This window comes from Chiloscyllium punctatum, chromosome 49 (genome assembly GCF_047496795.1).
Source record: "Chiloscyllium punctatum isolate Juve2018m chromosome 49, sChiPun1.3, whole genome shotgun sequence".
Taxonomy (NCBI): domain Eukaryota; kingdom Metazoa; phylum Chordata; class Chondrichthyes; order Orectolobiformes; family Hemiscylliidae; genus Chiloscyllium; species Chiloscyllium punctatum.
In genome coordinates this window covers 22,224,598-22,246,897 of record NC_092787.1, presented here as the reverse complement: position 1 = coordinate 22,246,897, position 22,300 = coordinate 22,224,598, and the positions used below count along the sequence as shown (strand labels likewise).

At 43.3% G+C, this 22,300-nt stretch overlaps 1 protein-coding gene and 1 long non-coding RNA gene across 2 annotated transcripts in view; one reads left to right on the top strand and one right to left on the bottom strand.

The window, feature by feature from the left end:
• Positions 1–14,009: 14,009 nt before the first annotated feature.
• The window catches only part of LOC140469693 (uncharacterized), an 8,688-nt gene continuing 397 nt past the window's right edge, over positions 14,010–22,300 (top strand). Inside the window, exons 1-5 of the mRNA XM_072566449.1 lie at positions 14,010–14,139; positions 14,991–15,104; positions 15,293–15,826; positions 16,545–16,727; positions 20,780–22,300. The exon at positions 20,780–22,300 is cut by the window's right edge and continues 397 nt beyond it. Coding sequence (XP_072422550.1) covers positions 14,133–14,139; positions 14,991–15,104; positions 15,293–15,826; positions 16,545–16,727; positions 20,780–21,990 — 2,049 coding nt within the window. The 5' untranslated portion in view covers positions 14,010–14,132 and the 3' untranslated portion in view covers positions 21,991–22,300. The remainder of the gene's footprint in view (positions 14,140–14,990; positions 15,105–15,292; positions 15,827–16,544; positions 16,728–20,779) is intronic.
• LOC140469694 (uncharacterized) overlaps positions 17,039–22,300 on the bottom strand; it is a 29,498-nt gene continuing 24,236 nt past the window's right edge. Inside the window, exons 2-3 of the long non-coding RNA XR_011956207.1 lie at positions 18,641–18,712; positions 17,039–17,143 (exon numbers count right to left, since the gene is read on the bottom strand). This is a non-coding gene — a long non-coding RNA (uncharacterized lncRNA). The remainder of the gene's footprint in view (positions 17,144–18,640; positions 18,713–22,300) is intronic.

The following is a 22,300-nucleotide window of genomic DNA, read 5'->3' as shown; positions in this document are numbered from 1 at the left end:
TAGTACCTTGCTGCTGGGCAGGTTGGCTCGCAAGAAGACATTCCTATCGATTGCGAAGGCATTGCAGCGATTTCAGGTGTGTGCAGTATATTGGACAAGTCTCTGATGCATACAGAAATGCATCAATCCCTGCTATTCTAATGCTGTACTTTTAAACCCCTTTCTGTCCACCCCACGACGGTCAGATGAAGTGTGAACTGAAACAAGAGCCTCCCCAAATGTTACTTAATAACTAACCCTACCATGAACCAATTTTTCACATATAGAAATAACATTCTTCTGCAAAATGTTCTCCTCTTGGCCTCACCTTCTTGGAGTTTTCTGTTTCCTGAGTAGCATTAATGAGTTGGTATGATTCCCACTTGTTTTAAATGTCATATCCCAAATAGAGGGCGGCACAGTGGTTAGCACTGATGCTTCACAGCCCAGAGACCTGGGTTCAATTCCTGCCTCGGGCGACTGACTGTGTGGAGTTTGCACATTCTCCCCGTGTCTGCGTGGGTTTCCTCCCACAGTCCAAACATGTGCAGGTTCGGTGAATTGGCCATGCTAAATTGCCTGTAGTGTTAGGTGCAGGGGTAAATGTAGGGGAATGCGTCTGGGTGGGTGCGCTTCGACGGGTCGGTGTGGACTTGTTGGGCCGAAGGGCCTGTTTCCACACTGTAAGTAATCTAAAACAAAACTGAACATATCAAAACTGCAAGTCATTGCTATTCCAATATTTCGCAACAGAGGTCACTGTAATCCTGCTGATGTAAAGGCAGCACAAAACACCACAGATGCTGAAGTCAAGAGAGTGAAGAAAGACTTATATTGACATAGCGCTTTTCAAGACCATTTGACATCCCAAAGTGTTTTACCATCAGTGAAATAGTTTAGAAGTACTGTCACCATTGGAAACGCAGCAGCCAATTGTACATAACTCTTACCCAATAGATAATCAGATCATTATTTTGCAGTGTTAGTTGAGAGATAAGTTATTGCAGAGAGCTCCCCAGTTGTCCTTATAATAGTCCCATAGTATCTTTTACATTCACACAATAGAGCAGCTGTGAGCATGGGTTAACATCCTTTCTAAAAGGCAAATGGAACTTTCTATTTCTTAACCTAGGTCTGTGTTAGTCACTGGTCCAGAATGAGGAATATTGAAACCCTAGAATTGGCTCAGAGATAAGACAATTAGGAAAATTAAATTCTGTCAAAAAATGGAGTTCGTCATTGCATAAAATCAGCAACATAGAGGCAACCATATTAAGATATGCAAAAATATCACAATGTGCAGGAAGTGAATCATAAACAAAGCTTTGTGACCTGTGGAAATGAAGCAAGAGAACATTGGTTCAAACTAGCCATAGGCCCAAATATTTCAGTAAACACATCACACAAGATCCAAAATAACTGCAGGTTTATTCTTGGAAAACTGTTTTTTCGAGTGTAACAAAAACAACCAGCATAGTGTGGATCTGAGAACGTGCAGACATCCAAATGGATGACCAGACACACTAAAAGAGGAAGAGGAATGGAGCTGATGCTTGAGACTTAAGCAAATCTTCTGACCATTGCCAAACTAATTCCTTATGTCTGCACCACCATTTATGTTGACTGGGCATTCAGTAACTGCAAGCACAGCTGAATTCCCAATAAGAAGTCCTGGAAGAAAATACAGATTTAATAATCCAAGAATGGTAAATGAATGCTTGAACCCAAGAGAATAAGTGTTAAACTTTTCAAATAGTCCTCATCCTAAAAAAAAAATGTTGCAGGTGATATCCCTCCAGGTTATCTCTTCCTTTCATTTAACTTCCAGAACATTGAGCATTTTCTTTTTGATTTTCAAGCTAACTCTGAGCAAAGCTCTATTTATGAAGTTGTGAAAGATGGATGGATGCTGAAAATGTGTTGCTGGAAAAGCGCAGCAGGTCAGGCAGCATCCAAGGAACAGGAGAATTGACGATTCGAGCATATGCCGCCCTTCAGGAATGAGGAAAGTGTGTCCAGCAGGCTAAGATAAAAGGTAGGGGGGAGGGGCATTGGGAATGCGATAGGCGGAGGGAGGTCAAGGTGAGGGTGATAGGCTGGAGTGGGGTTGGGGGCGGAGAGGTCAGGAAGAAGATTGCAGGTTAGGAAGGCGGTGCTGAGTTTGAGGGATTTGACTGAGACAAGGTGGGGGGAGGGGAAATGAGGAAACTGGAGAAATCTGAGTTCATCCCTTGTGGTTGGAGGGTTCCCAGGCGGAAGATGAGGCGCTCTTCCTCCAACCGTCGTGTTGCCATGGTCTGGCGATGGAGGAGTCCAAGGACCTGCATGTCCTTGGTGGAGTGGGAGGGGGAGTTGAAGTGTTGAGCTGCGGGGTGGTTGGGTTGGTTGGTCCGGAGAACACCTCTGGGACACCCGGACCAACCAACCCAACCACCCCGCAGCTCAACACTTCAACTCCCCCTCCCACTCCACCAAGGACATGCAGGTCCTTGGACTCCTCCATCGCCAGACCATGGCAACACGACGGTTGGAGGAAGAGCGCCTCATCTTCCGCCTGGGAACCCTCCAACCACAAGGGATGAACTCAGATTTCTCCAGTTTCCTCATTTCCCCTCCCCCCACCTTGTCTCAGTCAAATCCCTCAAACTCAGCACCGCCTTCCTAACCTGCAATCTTCTTCCTGACCTCTCTGCCCCCAACCCCACTCTAGCCGATCACCCTCACCTTAACCTCCTTCCACCTATCGCATTTCCAACGCCCCTCCCCCAAGTCCCTCCTCCCTACCTTTTATCTTAGCCTGCTGGACACACTTTCCTCATTCCTGAAGAAGGGCTCATGCCCGAAACGTCGATTCTCCTGTTCCTTGGATGCTGCCTGACCTGCTTCGCTTTTCCAGCAAGACATTTTCAGCTCTGATCTTCAGCATCTGCAGTCCTCACTTTCTCCTCAAAGATGGATGGATCACTAACTGCAGTAGATTTTAAACTCAATACACTCATTTGTCCAGCAGGCGTCCTCTTACTGTTCACCAGGCCTTAAACTGGAACTTAGGCTCATCCTTCACTGAGCATCTTCTTCATAAAATAACTTCTCTATGATAGATATTAACTGCGTGAACATTCTCTGAACTGCTTCTAATGCATTTACACCCTTTTGTTTTGAATAAAGAGACTATAACTACATACTAGTCGAGAGGCAGCCTCATCAATTCTTCGTATAACTGTTGCAACACATCCCTTTTTAAATTCCATTCCTGGGCAATAAATGACAATACTCATTTGACTTCCTAAAAACTTGCTGTACCTGTATCATAATTCTGTGCCAGGACACCCATGGCTACCTCCATTTGAGGAGCAACTGATGGAATAATTAGCAGCTCTTGGATGAATAAATCAAGAAGGGCCAAATGGCCTCCCACAGCTGTAACTGTCTTGTGAGATATTTATAATTTTTTTTTTCAGATGCAATGGCTGGCATTTTCTCTTTTCATTTTGCCCAATTTTAGGAATCCTTCATTCTAGAAGGGTCCCTGAACACACTCAGATGATCAAATGCGATCCACAATGAAGTGTGGATTACGTAGATTAATTGCGATGAAACAATTCAAAGTTATTTTGGGCGATTTTAAAATTGTAACTAATTATTGGGTAATTTTATGACAAATGTAAATGCTGCTTTGTTTCTGTGATGTTCAAGTGTGATGGTAAAACCCACGATTTAGGAGCATTATTCTATAAGAAACAATGTACTTTTTTTGATTATCTGTCTCATATCTGCACTGGTCTGAAATTAATCAATCCGACATGGTTTACAGTTTGTTCTATTTCGTCAATGAATGCAATTTGAACTTAAGGATTTGCCAATCAACAATTCAAGAATAGATGAAATTTTAAATAGAATTTTAAAAATAAGCTCAGTACATAAATGTTATTATTACTGGTGGTGCTAACCCAGTGCTCAATAGGCTTGCTAATTTAACAGCTGTAGAAAGAAGGGTACAAGGATCTTTGCTAAAAGATTATAGAGGCAGACTTCTAAAGACAGAAATAGGATTTCTAAAAGGTCATGTTTAACCAAACTTATTGAATTCTCTAAAGTAGTTTCTGAAGGATTGAGAAGAACAATGCAATGGATTTCAAGAAAGCATTTGATAACCTGCCACGGAAGAGACTAATAGCAAAGGTCAGCGTGTGTGACAAAATGGATCCAAAGGCAGCCACATTGTACAAAATAGAGGGCCGAGGCGACGAGCAGTTTCTTGGACTGGCAAAACGTGAGAAGCGGATCCATGCTCGGACCGCGCTGTTCACCAGGTACAAAACTGATTTCCAAAAATTGGAGTGTTATCATGGGCCAAGGTTTGCAGAAATTGCTAAATTTGGGATGCAAACGAAGGAAGCATAGGTAAGGTATGGACAGGATAGATCCAGTGAATTCTTAGAAGAGGATAGAGGAAGTAGGAGTATACTTAAGAGGGAAATCAGGAGGGCAAAAAGGGGACATGAGATAGCTTTGGCAAATAGAATTAAGGAGAATCCAAAAAGTTTTTACAAATATATTAAGGACAAAAGGGTGATTAGGGAGAGAATAGGGTCCCTCCGAGATCAGCAAGGCGGCCTTTGTGTGGAGCCGCAGAAAATGGAGGAGATACTAAATGAGTATTTTGCATCAGTATTTACTATGGAAAAGGATATGGAAGATATAGACTGTAGAGAAATAGATGCTGACATCTTGCAAAATGTCCATATTACAGAGGAGGAAGTGCTGGATGTCTTGAAACTGGTAAAGGTGGATAAATCCCCAGGACCTGATCAGGTGTACCCTAGAACTCTGTGGGAAGCTAGAGAAATAATTGCTGGGCCTCTTGCTGAGATATTTGTATCATCGATAGTCACAGGAGAGGTGCCGTAAGACTGGAGGTCCACTAATGTGGTGCCACTGTTTAAGAAGGGTGGTAAGGACAAGCCATGGAACTATAGACCAGTGAAGCTGATGTCAGTGGTGGGCAAGTTGTTGGAGGGAATCCTGAGGGACAGGATGTACATGTATTTGGGAAGGCAAGGACTGATTAGGGATAGTCAATATGGCTTTGTGCATGGGAAATCATGTCACACAAACTTGATTGAGTTTTTTGAAGCAGTAACAAAGAGGATTGATGAGGGCAGAGTGGTAGATGTGATCTAAATGGAGTTCAATTTGACAAGGTTCCCCATGGGAGACTGATTGGCAAGGTTAGATCTCACAGAATACAGGGAGACCTAGCTATTTGGATACAGAACTGGCTCAAAGGTAGAAGACAGAGGGTGGTGGTGGAGGGTTGTTTTTCAGACTGGAGACCTGTGACCAGTGGAGTGCTACAAGGATCTGTGCTGGGTCCTCTACTTTTTGTCATTTACATAAATGATTTGAATGCGTGCGTAAGAAGTACAGTTAGTAAGTTTGCAGATGACACCAAAATTGGAGGTGTAGTGGACAGCGAAGAGGGTTATCTCAGATTACAACAGGATCTTGACCAGGATCTTCCTCCTCTGTAATATGGACATTTTGCAAGATGTCAGCATCTATTTCTCTACAGTCTATATCTTCCATATCCTTTTCCATAGTAAATACTGATGCAAAATACTCATTTAGTATCTCCCCCATTTTCTGCAGCTCCACACAAAGGCCGCCTTGCTGATCTCTGAGGGACCCTATACAACTAATGCTAAGCAGGACTTAATACAACTAATGGTAAGGTCCTATGGAATGTTGCTGAACAAAGAGACCTTGGCGTACAGGTTCATAGCTCCTTGAAAATGGAGTTGCAGGTAGATAGGATAGTGAAGAAGGTGTTTGATATGCTTTCCTTTATTGGTCAGAGTGTTGAGTACAGGAGTTGGGAGGTCATGTTGCGGCTGTACAGGACATTGGCTAGGCCACTGTTGGAATATTGCGTGCAATTCTGGTGGTCTTCCTATCAGAAAGATGTTGCGAAACTTGAAAGGGTTCAGAAAAGATTTACAAGGATGTTGCTAGGGTTGGAGGATTTGAGCTATAGGGAGAGGCTGAACAGGCTGGGGCTGGTTTCCCTGGAACGTCAGAGGCTGAGGGGTGACCTTGTAGAGGTTTACAAATTTATGAGGGGTATGGATCGAGTAAATAGGCAAAGTCTTTTCCCTGGGGTTGGGGAGTCCAGAACAAGAGGGCATAGGTTTAGGGTGAGAGGGGAAAGATATAAAAGAGAGACCTACGGGGCAACTTTTTCACACAGAGGGTGGTACATGTTTGGAATGAGCTACCAGAGGAAGTGGTGGAGGCTGGTACAATTGCAATATTTAAGAGGCATCTGGATGGGTATATGAATAGGAAGGGTTTGGAGGGATATGGGCCAGGTGCTGGCAGGTGGGACTAGATTGGGTTGGGATATCTGGTCGGCATGGACAGGTTGGACCGAAGGGTCTGTTTCCGTGCTGTACATCTCTATGACTCTATCTAAAATTGCTGAGGACTACACAAAAATACAGAAAGTCAAAACGTAAATAGGTAAATAGCAAATTAAATATGAATTCTTGTACACCAACCGGAGGTGGGAGTGTCTCTGTTATTTCACTTGGAAAGGCAGCATCACTAACAGTGTAGCAGTCCCTCACTACTTTATGCTCAAGTCTCTGAATTGGACGAGAACCCGCTGGCATGTGACTTCGTGTGAGTGCTGCATCCACCCCACAGCTAAGGTTCCTTGGTCTTCTCAGTTTGTGATACTGCTACTTCTATAAGTTCAGTACAGTATTTATTTGATTCAGTAAAGAGTTCCCTTAACATGTTTTATGTTTTGACACTGGGTCATACTGGAGTTGGTTTTTGATGACTTTTGATCCACATCACGGATCACATGCACAAATTTGTTCCTTTGAGACAGGTGAGAAGATAAGATTAAGGAACCTCGGATGACTAGAACAGAGGAACTTCTTGTCAAAAAGAAGAAGGCAGCTTATGTAAGGTGGAGGAAGCAAGGATCTAGCACAGCTTTAGAGGATTGCAGGCTTGCTAGAAAGGAGCTCAAAATGGACTGAGGAGAGCCAGGAGGGGGCACGAAAAAGGCTTGGCAAGAAGGTTTGGGGAGAACCCAAATGCATTTTACTCATGCCTGAGGAATAAGAGAATGATCAGGGATAGCGAAGAGAATTTGTGCGGGGAGTCTGAGCAGATAGGGGAAGCCCTAAATGAGTTTTTTGCTTTGGCTTTCACCAAGGAAAGGGACCTTGTTGTGAATGAAAACTTTGAGGAGCTGGGATGCAGGCTTGACCAGATCAAGATTGCTGAAGTTGATGTGCTGGAAAGTTTGGAAAATATTAAGTCCCCAGGGCCAGACCAGATTTATCCTAGGCTGCTCCGGGAAGCGAGAAAGGAGGTTGCTAAGCTGCTGGTGAGGATTTTTGCCTCCTCACTCTCCATGGGAGCCATACTGGAGGATTGGAAGGAGGTAAATGTTGTTCCTTTTTTCAAGAAGGGCAATAGAGAAATCCCTGGCAATTACAAACCAGTCAGTCTTATGTCTGTGGTCAGCAAAGTTTTGGAAAGAATTCTGAGGGATACAATTTATGACTATTTGGCAAAGCATAATGTGATTAAAGGCAGTCAGCATGGCTTTGTGAGTGGCAGGTCATGCCTCAACAATCTTATTGAGTTCTTTGAGGAGGTGACAAGACAGGTTGATGACGGTTGAGCAGTGGATGTGGTGTATAATGACTTTGGCAAGGCATTTGATAAGGTTCCCCATGGTAGGCTCATTCATAAAGTCGAGGTATGGGATACAGAGTGATTTGGCTATCTGGATTCAGAATTAGTTGCCTGACAGAAGGCAGAGAGTGGTTGTAGATGGAAAGTATTCTGCCTGGAGGTCAGTGTTGAGTGGTGTCCCACAGGGCTCTATTCTTGAGGAGGTTGAGGGGTGGGTTAGTAAATTTGCCGATGACACTAAGGTTGGAGGTGCCGTTGATAGTATCAAGGGCTATTGCAGGCTGCAGCGTGACATAGACTGGATGCAGAGCTGGGCTGAGAAATGGCAGATGGAGTTCAACCTGGATAAATGCAAAGTGACGCATTTTGCAAGGTCGAACTCGAATGCTGAATATAGGATTAAAGACAGGATTCTTGGCAGTGTAGAGGAACAGAGGGATCTGGGTGTGCAAGTACATAGATCCCTCAAAGTTGCCACCCAAGCGGATAGGGTTGTTAAGAAAGCATATGGTGTTTTGGCTTTCATTAACAGGGGTATTGAGTTTAAGAGCCGTGAGGTTTTGCTGCAGCTCTACAAGTCCCAGGTGAGACCACACTTGGAATATTGTGTCCAGTTCTGGTCGCCCTACTATAGGAAAGGTACAGAGGCTTTGGAGAGGGTGCAAAGAAAGTTTGCCAGGATGATGCCTGGACGGGAGGGCTTGCCTTATGAAGAAAGGTCGAATAAGTTCGGACTTTTCCCTCTGGAGAGAAGGAGGAAGAGACTAGACCTGATCGAGGTATACAAGATAATGAGAGGAATAGATAGAGTGAATAGCCAGAGACTTTTCCCCAGGGCAGGATTGACTGGTATGAGGGTTCATAGTCCTAAGATATTAGGAGAAAGATATAGAGGAGACATCAGAGGTAGGTTCTTTACACAGAGTTGTGAATGCATGGAATGTGTTGCCAGCAGTGTGGTGGAAGGAGAGTGATTAGGGACATTTAAGCGACTGCTGGACATGCATGTGGATAGCAGTGAGTTGAGGGGTGCGTAGGTTAAGTTATTATATTTTACATTAGGATTAAACCTCGGCACAATATCGTGAGCCAAAGGGTCTGTTCTGTGCTGTACTTTTCTATGTTCTATGACAGACATGCCCACAATCCAGCAGCAGGAAGATTGAGTTTAGTAACCTGAGTTGAGGTAGTGCATGACGTAAAGCTAACTTGAAATGATAGGGGTGTACCTGAAGATGGAGCAGAATGTAGTTAACCTTTTGTATAGTTATGTAAATAGAGCTTCACACTCCGCCTGACCCATGGTAACTGTACTTAAGAATTAATTAACAAGACGCAAAAAAAATAAATGTTCCCGTGTGTGACACTGACTGGAATATTTGATGGAAGTGAGAAGGATTATTAAGTAAGGAATTTCTGCAACAAATGCAGGAAATGCTGAGAATGGATGTCAGCATGAACAGCAATACCAAATGGAACTGCTGAATGTTTCAGATTTGTGTACCACTGGGAGAATGCGCTGATAAAGGGCACTCTCAATATTTGCTAACCTGTCTCAGCTTCCATACGCTAGAAAAAAGCTTAATACATTTTAGATGTTATACTGACATGCTTGGTTAATTTTGAGGTTTTTTTTATTGTGTTAAAAGAAATGGTCTCTAACACACCTCCACTGCACGACTCCCCCCTGAGAAATTTCCAGTTCAGACAAGTTCTTCAGAATAATTGAGGATTCGTTGTAGTCACATTCACATATTGTTATGGGAACCTTGAGCGACAACAGAAAAGCTGTAAACTGGCCAGTGGTGTTGGGTAATGAGGGACCAGCGACAAGTCAAGTTAATGATTTGTTACATTGGCTCGGATGTCTCGTGTAGTTAATATCTAATAATGTGTACAATTCTGATTATATATTTTTATAGGTCACACTTTGGTGACTTTCTTACCCAGCTGACACTGCATTGATACAATCATCAGTGGTTGGAGGTGGTGATGGCCGAGTGGCATTATTGCTGGACTGTTAATCCAGAGACCCAGGTAATGAGCTGGGGACCAGTGTTCAAATTGGGGCAGATGGTGGAATTTGAATACATTAGAAATCTAGAATTAGGAGTCAAATGATGACCACAAAACTATTAGACGATTTACATCAGGTTTTTAGAGGAGGAAACTGTCATCCTTACACGGGCTGGCCTACATGTGATTCTAGACGCACAGTAATGTGGTTGGCTCATAACTGCCCTTGGACAATAAATGCTATCCTACTCACTAATGCCCTCATTCTGTGAATGAACTAAAAAAAAAGACGAATGACTGGGAACCAATAGTGAAAGTATTCCTGAAATTGGGAAAAATATAGCTCTGATTCTTGAAAGGAAGGGAGATCTTAAAGTCATCAGAAGAATATTATTTAGAATTCGAGAATCCCGATAGTGTGAAAGCAAACCTTTCAGCCCATTGAGTCCACACCAATCCTCTGAAGAGCATCCCACCCAACCCACGTTACCCAAGGCTAACCCACTTAACCTGTACATCCCTGGGCACGATAGGCAATTGAGCATGTAACTGCGAACCTAGGAGCAGGGCCATGGAGTGTTTAAGTAGTGTTGAGAGTGGGGTGCTGGAAAAGCACAGCAGGTCAGGCAGCATCCTAGGAGCAGGAAAATAGGCATTTAGGGCAGGTTCCTGACAAAGGGCTTTTGCCTGAAACATGAATTTTCCTGCTCCTCGGATGCTGCTTGACTGGCTGTGCTTTTCCAACACCACACCCGCTACTCTAATCTCCAGCATCTGCAATCTTCACTTTCACCTTGGTGTTTAAGTAGCATTGACCATTGATCAGCTGGGCAGCTCCTCATGGAAGTCTCAGGGCAGAAAGTGGCTCAGAGTTGAACAAGGACTTGGGCCGGAGAGAGGGCTGGTGTGGTGGCACAAAGAAGCCCCCATCTCCTTTGGCATTGGAAGACAGCTGCATTTCTGACTCTGCACACTGCTTGTGCCTTCCAGAAGTGATGTTCCTACAACACACAGCCTTTTGTACACTGCTTTGTAGGTCTTGAGCTGAATGCTGTTTGTACATTCCAGTGTGTGCTGGGTGCTTCACAATATCTGTTTCTTTTAATATAAAACAAAGGACTGCAGATGCTGGAGACTTCTGGAACAAAAACAGAGACTGCTGAAAAAACTTAGCAGGAGTGGCAACATCTGTGGAGAGAGAAACACTCCCCCTTTGCGCCCTCTTTGTGCTCTGTCTTTCTTTCTCTCTCTTTTTCTCTCTCTTTTTCTTTTTCTTTTTCTCTTTATCTCTCTCTCTCTCTCTCTTTCTCTTTTTCTCTTTATCTCTCTCTCTCTTTCTCTTCCTTTCTTTCTCGCTCTCTTTCTCTCTCTCTTTCACTTTCTTTTTCTCTCTCTCTCTCGTTCTCTTTCTTTCTCTCTCTCTCTGTAGCTACTAAATTGAAGAATAGTCACTGGAATATAAAGGTTAACTCCTCTTTCTCTTGACACATTAACTCTCTTCCCCTCTCTGTAGCTATGGCCAGACCTCTAGAGTTTCTCCAGCACTTCCTTTTTTTATTTCCAATTTCCTGCAACTGCAGTTTTTGGGATAATCCAGAGACCAGATCTCAAACTCTGGGGCATTGATTCAAGTCCCACCACCTCAGTGGCGAGAATATAAATTGCAATCATAATATCTGCAATTGAAGACTGGTTTCAGGAAGCTGACATTAATTTTTTTAAAGAAAGTTTACTATCTGGTTCACTACTGACTTTTAGGGAAGGAAATCTGCCATCTTTACCTGCTCTGGCCTACATGTGACTCTCGACCCACAGCAGTATGGTTGACTCTTAAATGCCCTCTGAAATGACTGACAAACCAATCAGTTCAAGGGCAATTAAAGATGGGCTACAAATGCTGGCCTTGCCAGGGACATCACATCCCATAGAGTCATAGAGATGTACAGCACGGAAACAGACCCTTTGGTCCAACCCATTCATGCCGACCAGATAACCCAACCCAATCTAGTCCCACCTGCCAGCACCCGGCCCATATCCCTCCAAACCCTTCCTATTCATATACCCATCCAAATGCCTCTTAAATGTTACAATTGTACCAGCCTCCACCACTTCCTCTGGCAGCTCATTCCATACACGTACTACCCTGTGCGTGAAAAAGTTGCCCTGTAGGTCTCTTTTATATCTTTCCCCTCTCACCCTAAACCTATGCCCTCTTGTTCTGGACTCCCCAACCCCAGGATAAAGACCTTGTCTGTTTATCCTATCCATGCCCCTTATGATTTTATAAACCTTTATAACATCACCCCTCAGCCTCCACTCCAGGGAAAACAGCCCCAGCCTGTTCAGCCTCTCCCTATAGCTCAAATCCTCCAACCCTGGCAACATCCTTGTAAATCTTTTCTGAACCCTTTCAAGTTTCACAACATCTTTCCGATAGGAAGAAGACCAGAATTGCATGCAATATTCCAACAGTGGTCTAGCCAATGTCCTGTACAGCTGCAACATGACTTCCCAACTCCTGTACTCAATACTCTGACCAATAAAGGAAAGCATTCCAAACGCCGCCTTCACTATCCTATCTACCTGCAACTCCACTTTCAAGGAGCTATGAACCTGCACTCCAAGGTCTCTCTGTTCAGCAACACTTTTTAGGACCTTACCATAAGTTGTATAAGTCCTGCTAAGATTTGCTTTCCCAAAATGCAGCACCTCACATTTATCTGAATTAAACTCCATCTGCCACTTCTCAGCTCATTGGCCCATTTGGTCAAGATCCTGTTGTAACCCTCTTCGCTGTCCACTACACCTCCAATTTTGGTGTCATCTGCAAACTTACTAACTGTACTTCTTATGCTAGCATCCAAATCATTTATGTAAATGACAAAAAATAGAGGACCCAGCACCGATCCTTATTGCACTCCACTGGCCACAGGCCTCCAATCTGAAAAGCCACCCTCCACCACCACCCTCTGTCTTCTACCTTTGAGCCAGTTCTGTATCCAAATAGCTAGTTTTTGCTGTATTCCATGAGATCTAACCTTGCTAATCAGTCTCCCATGGGGAAACTTGTCAAATTGAAGTCCATATAGATCACATCTACCACTCTGCCCTCATCAATCCTCTTTGTTACTGCTTCAAAAAACTCAGTCAAGTTTGTGTGACATGATTTCCCACACACAAAGCCATGTTGACTATCCCTAATCAGTCCTTGCCTTTCCAAATACATGTACATCCTGTCCCTCAGGATTCCCTCCAACAACTTGCCCACCACCGAGGTCAGGCTTACTGGTCTCTAGTTCCCTGGCTTGTCCTTACCACCCTTCTTAAACAGTGGCGCAACGTTTGCCAACCTCCAGTCTTCTGGCACCTCACCTGTGACTATTGATGATACAAATATCTCAGCAAGAGGCCCAGCAATCATTTCTCTAGCTTCCCACAGAGTTCAGATCCTGCAATGAAGGAACAATATCAATCTCAGTAGCTGGGATATTTGATTTGGGTTGTGAGGGCTGGAATACAGGGCACGAGGGCAACATTTTAAGCATGGCACTGAGTTAATTGTGAGATTAAGCATCTTTACAGGATTAACCATTGAATATGGGTCTGTTTGTAGACGAGAGCAGATGTTTCTTTGCTGAACTTCCTGATTTTTATTTTACTCCTTCTGATCAGGTGAATGGCCACACAAATCTGGCAATATTTCACATTACAAGGATCCAATCTATTGAAGCAAAATCTTCCCCAACTCTGAATATGTGGTGAAGTTTCATGTCCTTTTGTGACTCTATTTCCTTCACTTTGGTCAGACATAGTTTACTGGCATGCTCTGATCTTTTGTCTATTCTCTGTGCTTCTGTAGTGTGTACCATTGTGGGCAGAAATATAGATTGCTCAGCTACAGTTAAAGTTTGCAGTTTTTCTTCTGTGGCGATTTTTTTGTTTCATCGAACTGTGCAAATTCTTTCCAATGTGAGTGGGTGTTCGCATGTTTTGAGATTTCAGGTCAGACCATCTGTGAGTAACTGCAGCAATGATTGATTCATCAAGCTGTGCTGTGACAAATTCTTTTAAATGCATCCCAAGGCATGACCATCTTTCCCATCAATTTGTAATGCAGTAGAATTACCTTGGTGTGTAAGCTTACCCAGGGAAGCAATGTCCCCTGCAGATAGAAGCACATACACTACTGCTCATGCAGAGGAAACAGAGTATCCATGGTTACAGAAACCAGATCAACACATATCTGTAGAAACGAGCTTTTATGCAGCATAATTTGAGAGTTGGATTACTTTGTCCTTCAGAGTTTGCCGAAAGTCTCAAAGTCTCCGATACCATCTTGGTGTGCCAGCAATGAGGTGGTAGTCCCCAGCTTCTTCCAGATTTTCCCGATGTCACAGACCATGTGAGAAACAGGAAACATGAATTGTAAGTAATTGGAAATGCCCAATTTATAAATTCATTGCACTAGCTAAAATTGAATAGCATAGAGTTACATAGCATGGAAACAGACTCTTCGGTCCATGTCAAATGTTTATCTTATGTCGACTGCAGGGACTTCAAATCATTAATGAGATAATTTCCATGTTTCTGTCATTTGCTTTAATTACTCGAGCTTATTTACTGTCTTTAAACCTATCAAAATACTTGTCAGAAATGTATAATCCTGATTTTGAGATCCATTCTGCCCATACGGCACAGTGTTCTCCAGTAGCAAGGTAAGATGCTGATTCTGGAAAGATGAGACTCTAACTTGGAGAGGTGCGCCATTTTCCATCGGTTGGGTGGGCAAAGCCCTTGTGGGGTGCACTGGCTCAGGATCTGAAATCCACTGCACAAAAGTTTCTCTGTATCATCTCCCTGCTGCCTCTTCCCAGTGTTTTGTTTTTACAGCAGTCATGAATAATGTGTCTAATTAACCAGTTCAGACATGTTATGACAGACATCTGGAGCAGGTGGGACTTGAATTCAGGCCTTCTGGCCTAGAGGTAGGGGCACTACCTCTGCACCACAGGATCAATGATTATATACTCAATTCATCACAAATGTCTAAATTTCAATTCTGAAGAAGAGTCATTAGATTCAAATCATCAACTTTATTTCTCTCTCCACAGATGCTGCCAGAGCTGCTGAGTTTCTCCAGTACTTTGTTTTTATTTAAGTAACTGAATCTGTCCTCTTCAATCAGATGCAAAATCTTTTTCGTGTCCCTCAGATTCTTGCAAATGCAACCTTGTGGCTAATCTCTTGTGATGATTTATGTAAGATGTTTCCTCTAGTGTCATTGTCCACACTTTCTGTTTGGGCCTTATTCTTTACTTCAAGCTGTGAAGGCAGGATCCCATGTACAGAAGCATCCAGCAATGTATTTGTCTGCACCACCATACCAAATGGTAAGTACAGGTATGAAAAATGAAATTATTTTCTGAAAATCATACCGTAATTCTAATGAATTGTGTGCATTTTCTTCAAACTGCACATTCAAATTTTATGAAATACATTTAGAAAATGTTCATAAATGTTAGCTCTTTTCAAACACCAGCTAAAAGTTGCATTATTTTTGAAATCTTTTATCTTTCAGTTTCATTCTATCCCCCCGATTTAAAACTCCTCATTTTCACGGTGCTGAGTGGGTTTCAGTCAATCAACAATACAATGCTCAACAGTTCAAACCTGAACTCTGTGACCAACCTGACAATATCCAACAGTGATATTGCCAGCATTGAACAAGGAGCTTTTAATTCTTTCCTCCACCTTACTGTCCTGAATCTAAATGATAACAAACTCTCAGTGATCGATGCTGCTTGGTTTTTCAATGCTGCCAGCTTGATTAGCCTTTCCCTGGCCAGAAACAGAATTCAGGCGATTGGATTAGATACCCTGTCCCATTTCTCCAATCTGATTGAACTTGACCTCTCTCAGAATCAGATCAGCACAATAGCTGACTGGAGTCTCCGTGGAAATGGGAACATCTCTATTCTGAACCTCTCCAACAATAAGCTGGTTTTCCTGACAGAACAGGCTTTGGCAGGGCCAAAGTTCCAGAAGATCCGTCTTCACACCAATCCTTGGAGTTGTTTGTGTGAACATGCAGATTGGATGTCCTTTCTGAGAGGTAACTTGTTTTGATTTACTATGTTATACTGACTCTCACTAAACAGAAACTCTTCTGATGAAGGGTCACTAGACGTGAAACGTTAATGCTACTTTTCCCTCTGAGTTTCTCTGATGCTTTCTGTTTACATTTGCAAACTGGCTTAGGAATGTTTTAAAATGTAATTTCATATTCTGAAAATGATACAATTTCTCAGGCTCAGCAAAGAACAATAATGTACCACTATGTCACTGAATGAATAGTCAAAATGTAATGCAATCTTCATAACACTGTCTCTCTCCTGTCCTTCCTGCTATCTAATTTGACTTTTTCTGTCCTCACTCCTCCTCGTTTTTCTGCCTTCCACTCTACAAAATTTTTTAAATTTCTAGGTGCTTCTCAATGAGCTTTTGACGCCTTCTCCCAGAATTCAAGATGTTTGAAAGGCTCTACACACCCAGTGTTTTTCTATGTTAATGTTGTGTTGATTTTCATTGGAGATTGTAAGAAGAGAATGTTGCGAATGCATGGGAATATCATGGAATATATATCATGAAAGGTGGTCACGTCATTGGAGCCTTGAACTTTGAACTGTCGTGTAAATTGTTTTCAAATGTCGTTCACAGTTTTATATCCATCTTGTGCATATCCAAAGTTATTAATGTTTATGTTTCACAACAACGTAATTGATTGATTGAAAATGAGTCTCTTTGAACAATTGTACTGTGTCTATTTCCAGATCTCATGAATAGCTCTGTGTTGGTGAATGGATATTCTGTTACTTGTAATGATCCCCCCCACTTGAAGGGAATCCCTGTCTGGAATGCATCTGATTTTGCCTGCTCAGTGACCATGAGCACAGCCTGGCCTGACCAACACACACAACCTCAGCTACTCCTCCCAGTGCTACTGGGGCTCCTGGGTACGTTCAAGCAGATTTTTGTTGTGCATGTAATATGTTGTTTATGTAATATTGAGAAAACAAATAAGCTCTAGGTAAATGTGAAAGGTGGTTGTGGTTTTTTGGGGGGGAGAATATTTCTCAGCATTTATGTATTGCTGCTACAAAGGGTCATTTTTGTCTCTTGCATATTGGGACAATTTGCTAGTAATGTAATGGGCAAACAAAATTCATGTTGTATTAGAGACTAGTACTGAAGCGTTGGCTAGTTGACCTAGTGTATACATTGCCAAATAGACTGCATCAGTTAGTGATGACTGACAGTTCACTGTCACGCTGACAACACCTTTGCCAAAAAAAATCAAAGGACTGCGGATGCTGAAAATCCAAAAACAAAAACAGAAGTTGATGGGGAATCTCAGCAGGTCTGGCAGCATCTGTGGAGAGAGAAAGCAGAGCTACCTTTTAGGATCCAGTGATGCTCCAGAAATGATTGCAGCAAGGATATAAACCAAAGATGGGTTGGGAAGTGGGAGGAGCAATCATAGAATGACAGAATCCCTACAGTGTGGATCATTGTCCCAGACCCACACTCCTTCCCTATCCCTGTGACCCTGCATTTCCCAAGGCTAACCCACCTAGCTTGGACATCCCTGGACACCATGACTAATTCAGCATAGCCAATCCACCTAATCTGCACACCTTTGGACTGAGAGGGGGAGCCGAAACACCTGGAGGAAACCCATATATACGCTGGGAGAATGTGCAAACCCCACACAGTCGGCCTAGATCGGAATTGAGCCTGGGTCCCTGACGCTGTAAGGCAGCAGTGCTAACCACTGAGCTACCATGCCACCTGATAGGTGGAGATGGTGCCCAGAGGGAGAGAGAACGTGTAAAGGTCAGTCTGGGAGAATGAGTAGCTGCTAATTGGGGCTATTAGTATTTGGGATTTCTGGCATCAGCCTATGTGATGACAAAGCCTTGTGTGTGGGGATTTGGATTAGGACATAGGAGAAGGTGCTCAGGCCCTAAAATTATTGAACTCTATTTTAGAGTCCTGAAGTCTGCAGGGTTCCAAGTGGAAAATGAGCTGTTGTTCTTCCAGCTTGTGCTGAGCTTCACTGGATCACTGCAGCAAGCTTGGGACAGAGGTGTTGGCCAAGGTGGTGTATTGAAATAGCAGGAAACCAGAAGGTCAGGGTCATATTTGTGGACAGAATAGAAGTGTTCTGCAGAGCAGTTGCTCAGTCTGCATTTTGTTTCCCCAGTGGAGAGCAGACCACATTATGAGCAGCGATTTATAGTGGACTAGATTGAGTGAAGTGCAGGTAAATTGCTGCTTTGTCTGGAAGGTGTGTCTGGAACATTGGCTACTGAGGATGGAGGAAGTAAATGGGCGGGTGTTACACCCTCTGCGGTTGCAGGGGAAGGTGCCATAGTTATATGGTTACATCCTTACCAATTGTTGACTTGCCAACCAATCAGCAGTCTCCTCCCACTCGTTACAATTGATGTTTCCCCTTCCCTTTTGGGGATTGTGAATTGTTTCTTATGAATTGTTCTGACAAGTGCAAGGTGAAGGGCTTTGACAAAATCTGTCTTTTTTACCCAGCAATACACAAGTACTGTGCTACCAAATAATGTTCCAGCAGGATTTCCACTGGAGATAATGGATGTGGATGGCTCTGCTCTGTACTTCCTGCGGAGAGGATATCACCAAATCAGTCTCCAGGCCAAATAGCCGGTCTGAATCAAAGCCACAGCCCGCTTGTTAAACCTAATGCCAATGCTTCTGAGCTTGGAATAAATGCTCATTACACCCAACAGTGTAGATGAAGGGGACAGGCTGGGTCAGCGTGATAATCAACATTCACCCCCTGAGGCACAAGAATGTACATTTATCACTTCATTATGATATTTACTGTACTTACAGCACCTTCATATATAGGGAGACTGGGAAGCAATACATATGATCCTGGTGTTGACTGTGAGCATGTCTGCACCTGGTAAGGACAAAGCAAATTACAAAGGAAATCCTGAAAGACGTTTAAACTGCTCTTTCTCCTCCTCCACATGGCAAGGAAACCTGTGGATCTGTCTCCCATTGGAATATCTGCATATAATGATGTTTGGTGCTATGATGTGATTCACATTTCTGCCCTTTTCCTTATACCCTCTGCTGCTAATTTTCTTTCCCTGTATTCATTCATGGATGAGGGCGTCACTGGCTAGGCCAGCATTTATTGCCCATCCCCAATTGCCCAGAGGGCAGTTAAGAGTCAACCACTGTGGGTCTGTAACCACATTACATGTAGGCCAGATCAGGTAAAGGATAGCAGTTTCCTTTCCTAAAGGATGTTAGTGAACCAGATGGGCTTTTTCTGACTATCAGCAGTGGATTCATAGTCTTCATTAGATTCTTAATTTCAAATTTTTATTGAATTCAAATTCCGCCATCTGCCATGGTAGGATTCGAGCCCAGGATCCAATGCATTACCTGGGTCTCTGGATTAACAGTCCAGAGATAATAACGCTAGGCCATCACCTTCCCACTACTTCATTTCCTTTCCTACCATTGCTGTGCATTGCTGATCCAATAGATACATAAATAGATATACAATAGATACAGAAAATTTGAGCAAAGGTCTCTTCTATCTGCAAGAGCCTGTGAATTAAATGAATGAGACTGGATGATATTAACCCAGTACCTATCGACACAGGATCTCAATTTCACTTAGTGGGCCAGTGAAATGGGAATTCAAATACAAGAGCAGGAGATTATGATGGAGCCGTATATGGCAGTAGTGAGGCCACAGCTGGAGGACAGTGTGTAGTCTTCATTGAATCCATACAGTGTGGAAACAGGCCCTGGCCCGACCCTCTGAAGAGTAAACCACCCAGACCTATTGCCTGACTCTATTACTCTGCATTTACCCCTGAGTAATGCACCTAACCTACAAACCCCTGAACACTACGGGGCAATTTAGCATGGCCAGCTCACCTAACCTGCACATTTTTGGACTGTGGGAGGAATCCAGATCACCCGAAGGAAACCCACGCAGACACTGGGAGAATATGCAAACTCCACACAGTCACCTGAGGCTGGAATTGAACCAGGGTCCCTGGCGCTGAGAGGCAGCAGTGCTAACCACTAACAGTGCATACCACCCATGGTTGCTGCACTATGAAAAGGATGCAAGTATACACAAGAGAGGATGCAGAAGAGATTCGCCTGGGCTAGAATGTTTCAGCAATGACGAGAGACTACATAGGCTGGGGTTATTTTCCTTAGAGTAGAGAAGGCTGACTGAGTTGTGCACAAATGTGAGAGGCATAGACAGGGAGAAACTTTTATACTTACTAGAATATTCAGTCCCAGGGACATGGTTTTAAGATAAGGAGCAGGAGGTTTAGAAGGAAGTTGAGGAAAAGTTTTCACCCAGACTGTGTTGAATGTCTGGAACACATTGCCTGAATGGTGGGATTGAAGAACTATTTAGATGAAGACTTGTAACACCATAGTGTACAAAATTACAGGACCAAGTGCTGGAAAATGGGATTAGAATAGTTGCATAAATGTTTGATGACTGGCACAGACATGATGGGCTGAAGGGCCTCTTTCTCTGCTGTTAAAAACTGTCTGACTCTAAACGAGGAGTTTACACTGGTGGTGTTAGGATGAGTTTACGACTGGGGGGGCTTAATGTGAATTTGATTCATTTCACCTCATTTTACTTCGCTGTCTGGTTCCTCTATTTCCTTAGCTCCCAAAGATCTATCACCCTCAGCCTTAAATATACGTGACTGAACAGGGACAGAGATGTGCAGATTATAATACAACCAGCGTCAGATCTCCATACAGTCACCATATGCTGATTAAACCAGTAACACCAAATACACCAGGGTGTTGGAGGAGAAAGTACAGCTGCTTTTCCTTTGGAATTTTCGCAAGTTAGACAACTTGTGCTTTCCTGTCAAGGTGAAAGCGGGTCTTTTATATCAGGCAGTCAACTCTGAGCTAGTCAACTTTGCTTTGCTCCTGATTCGAATGTAATTGTGTTTCTGTGTAGGGCTGCTCGTCTTGCTGCTGCTGTTGGTGTTTCTGTTGTTGAAAAGGAAGCAAGGGAAGGAGCAGGTGAAACCAGACGGGCAAGGAACCAAGCAACAGGAAAAGCATCCTCAACACAAATCTGCCAAAGAGCATTTTTCAAAGGATCACCAGTCCACACCCAATATGGGAGCAGAAACCATTCATCCTGAGTTGTGTGCTGCGATGTTTAAGAAGCAACCGGTGACTGTATCAGGGGTTCAACGGTGTGTGGAGACTGCTCAGTTAGCAAAAGGTGATCAGGAAATTCCAAACAACACAAATGCATTGATTGTCCCATCACTTTCTGAGGATTGGGTGTGTTTTCCAAGCGACAGATTCGCACAAAGTAATCAGGAAATGGAAAAACACAACAGCATCCCAACACGAGGGAGCTCTGATCCATCACTGGCAGTCTTTATGGATCAGTCAGTAATAGATCTGCATTCCAAATCAGTAAGCAATTCAACAGCACTGGACAAAGTGTCCTGTCAGAACCTGGGAAGGACCGACGGAGCCAAGCAGGAGAGGAATGGAAATGGCAAACCTGTAGGAATGATCCTACCACTGTACAAAATGTCAACTGGCAATGACACCATTTGTCATCTGAATTCTGATGAAGACTTGTCTTCAGTGGTGAATGGGAGGCATAACGTATCAAGATGTCCACGAGGAGCAGGCAGATTAATCCATGATGAAGCTGATAGTGTCCATGATTCAAGTGCTGGCCTCTCAAACAGTCTGACCGAAAGCCAACCCAATGAGGAAAGTGGGGCCACATCAAAAGCTGGAAGCCAGGGAAATACTGGACATTCCAAAGGAAGAGTTATGGTTGAGAGAGGAGCAGAGTCAAGGGTGAAGACTGTTGCAATTGGTCTGAAGAGTAAAAAACATTTTGGAGAAAAGAACCAGTCCTCAATGATAGGGGAAGACATGTCAACAACGAAAGGGATGAGAAGAGGACAGCTTGGCTGTGAGACAGAGATTTTTCCAGGCACACAATGTGATGCTATGATACCAACCACACCAAACAGTGAGCAAACAGTGGGAACAAACTCCCCAACCAAAGAGAAACCCCTCCGGAGCAGTGAATACGGGTATGTCAATCTTTTGCATGAAATTGTGGAGAATCAAGGACGACGCACCAGAGAACGATGGAAGCAAACCACCAGATACAAAATAATGCACAAGTAATACCCTTCCAGAACATAGTTAATCATTTGAAATATTATCAATCCTCTAAGTTTAGTGGTAGCAACATGAAGAGTTTTTCTATTTGTGTCCTTGCACTGGTATCCAATAATACAATGAAAGTCTTGAATACCCAGGTGGCATCACGCACTTGGTGTGGGATGGGACACAAACAGCAGAAGTTTAAATGAGCTAAAGCTTACGGAGAGTCCACTGAGAGGCCAACATCGAGAACATTAATGTAGCTCTTGCAGAGATGTTTCCTTACTCTTATGCAGTCTCACAAAATAACTTCAAATTTGGGAAAAAAAAG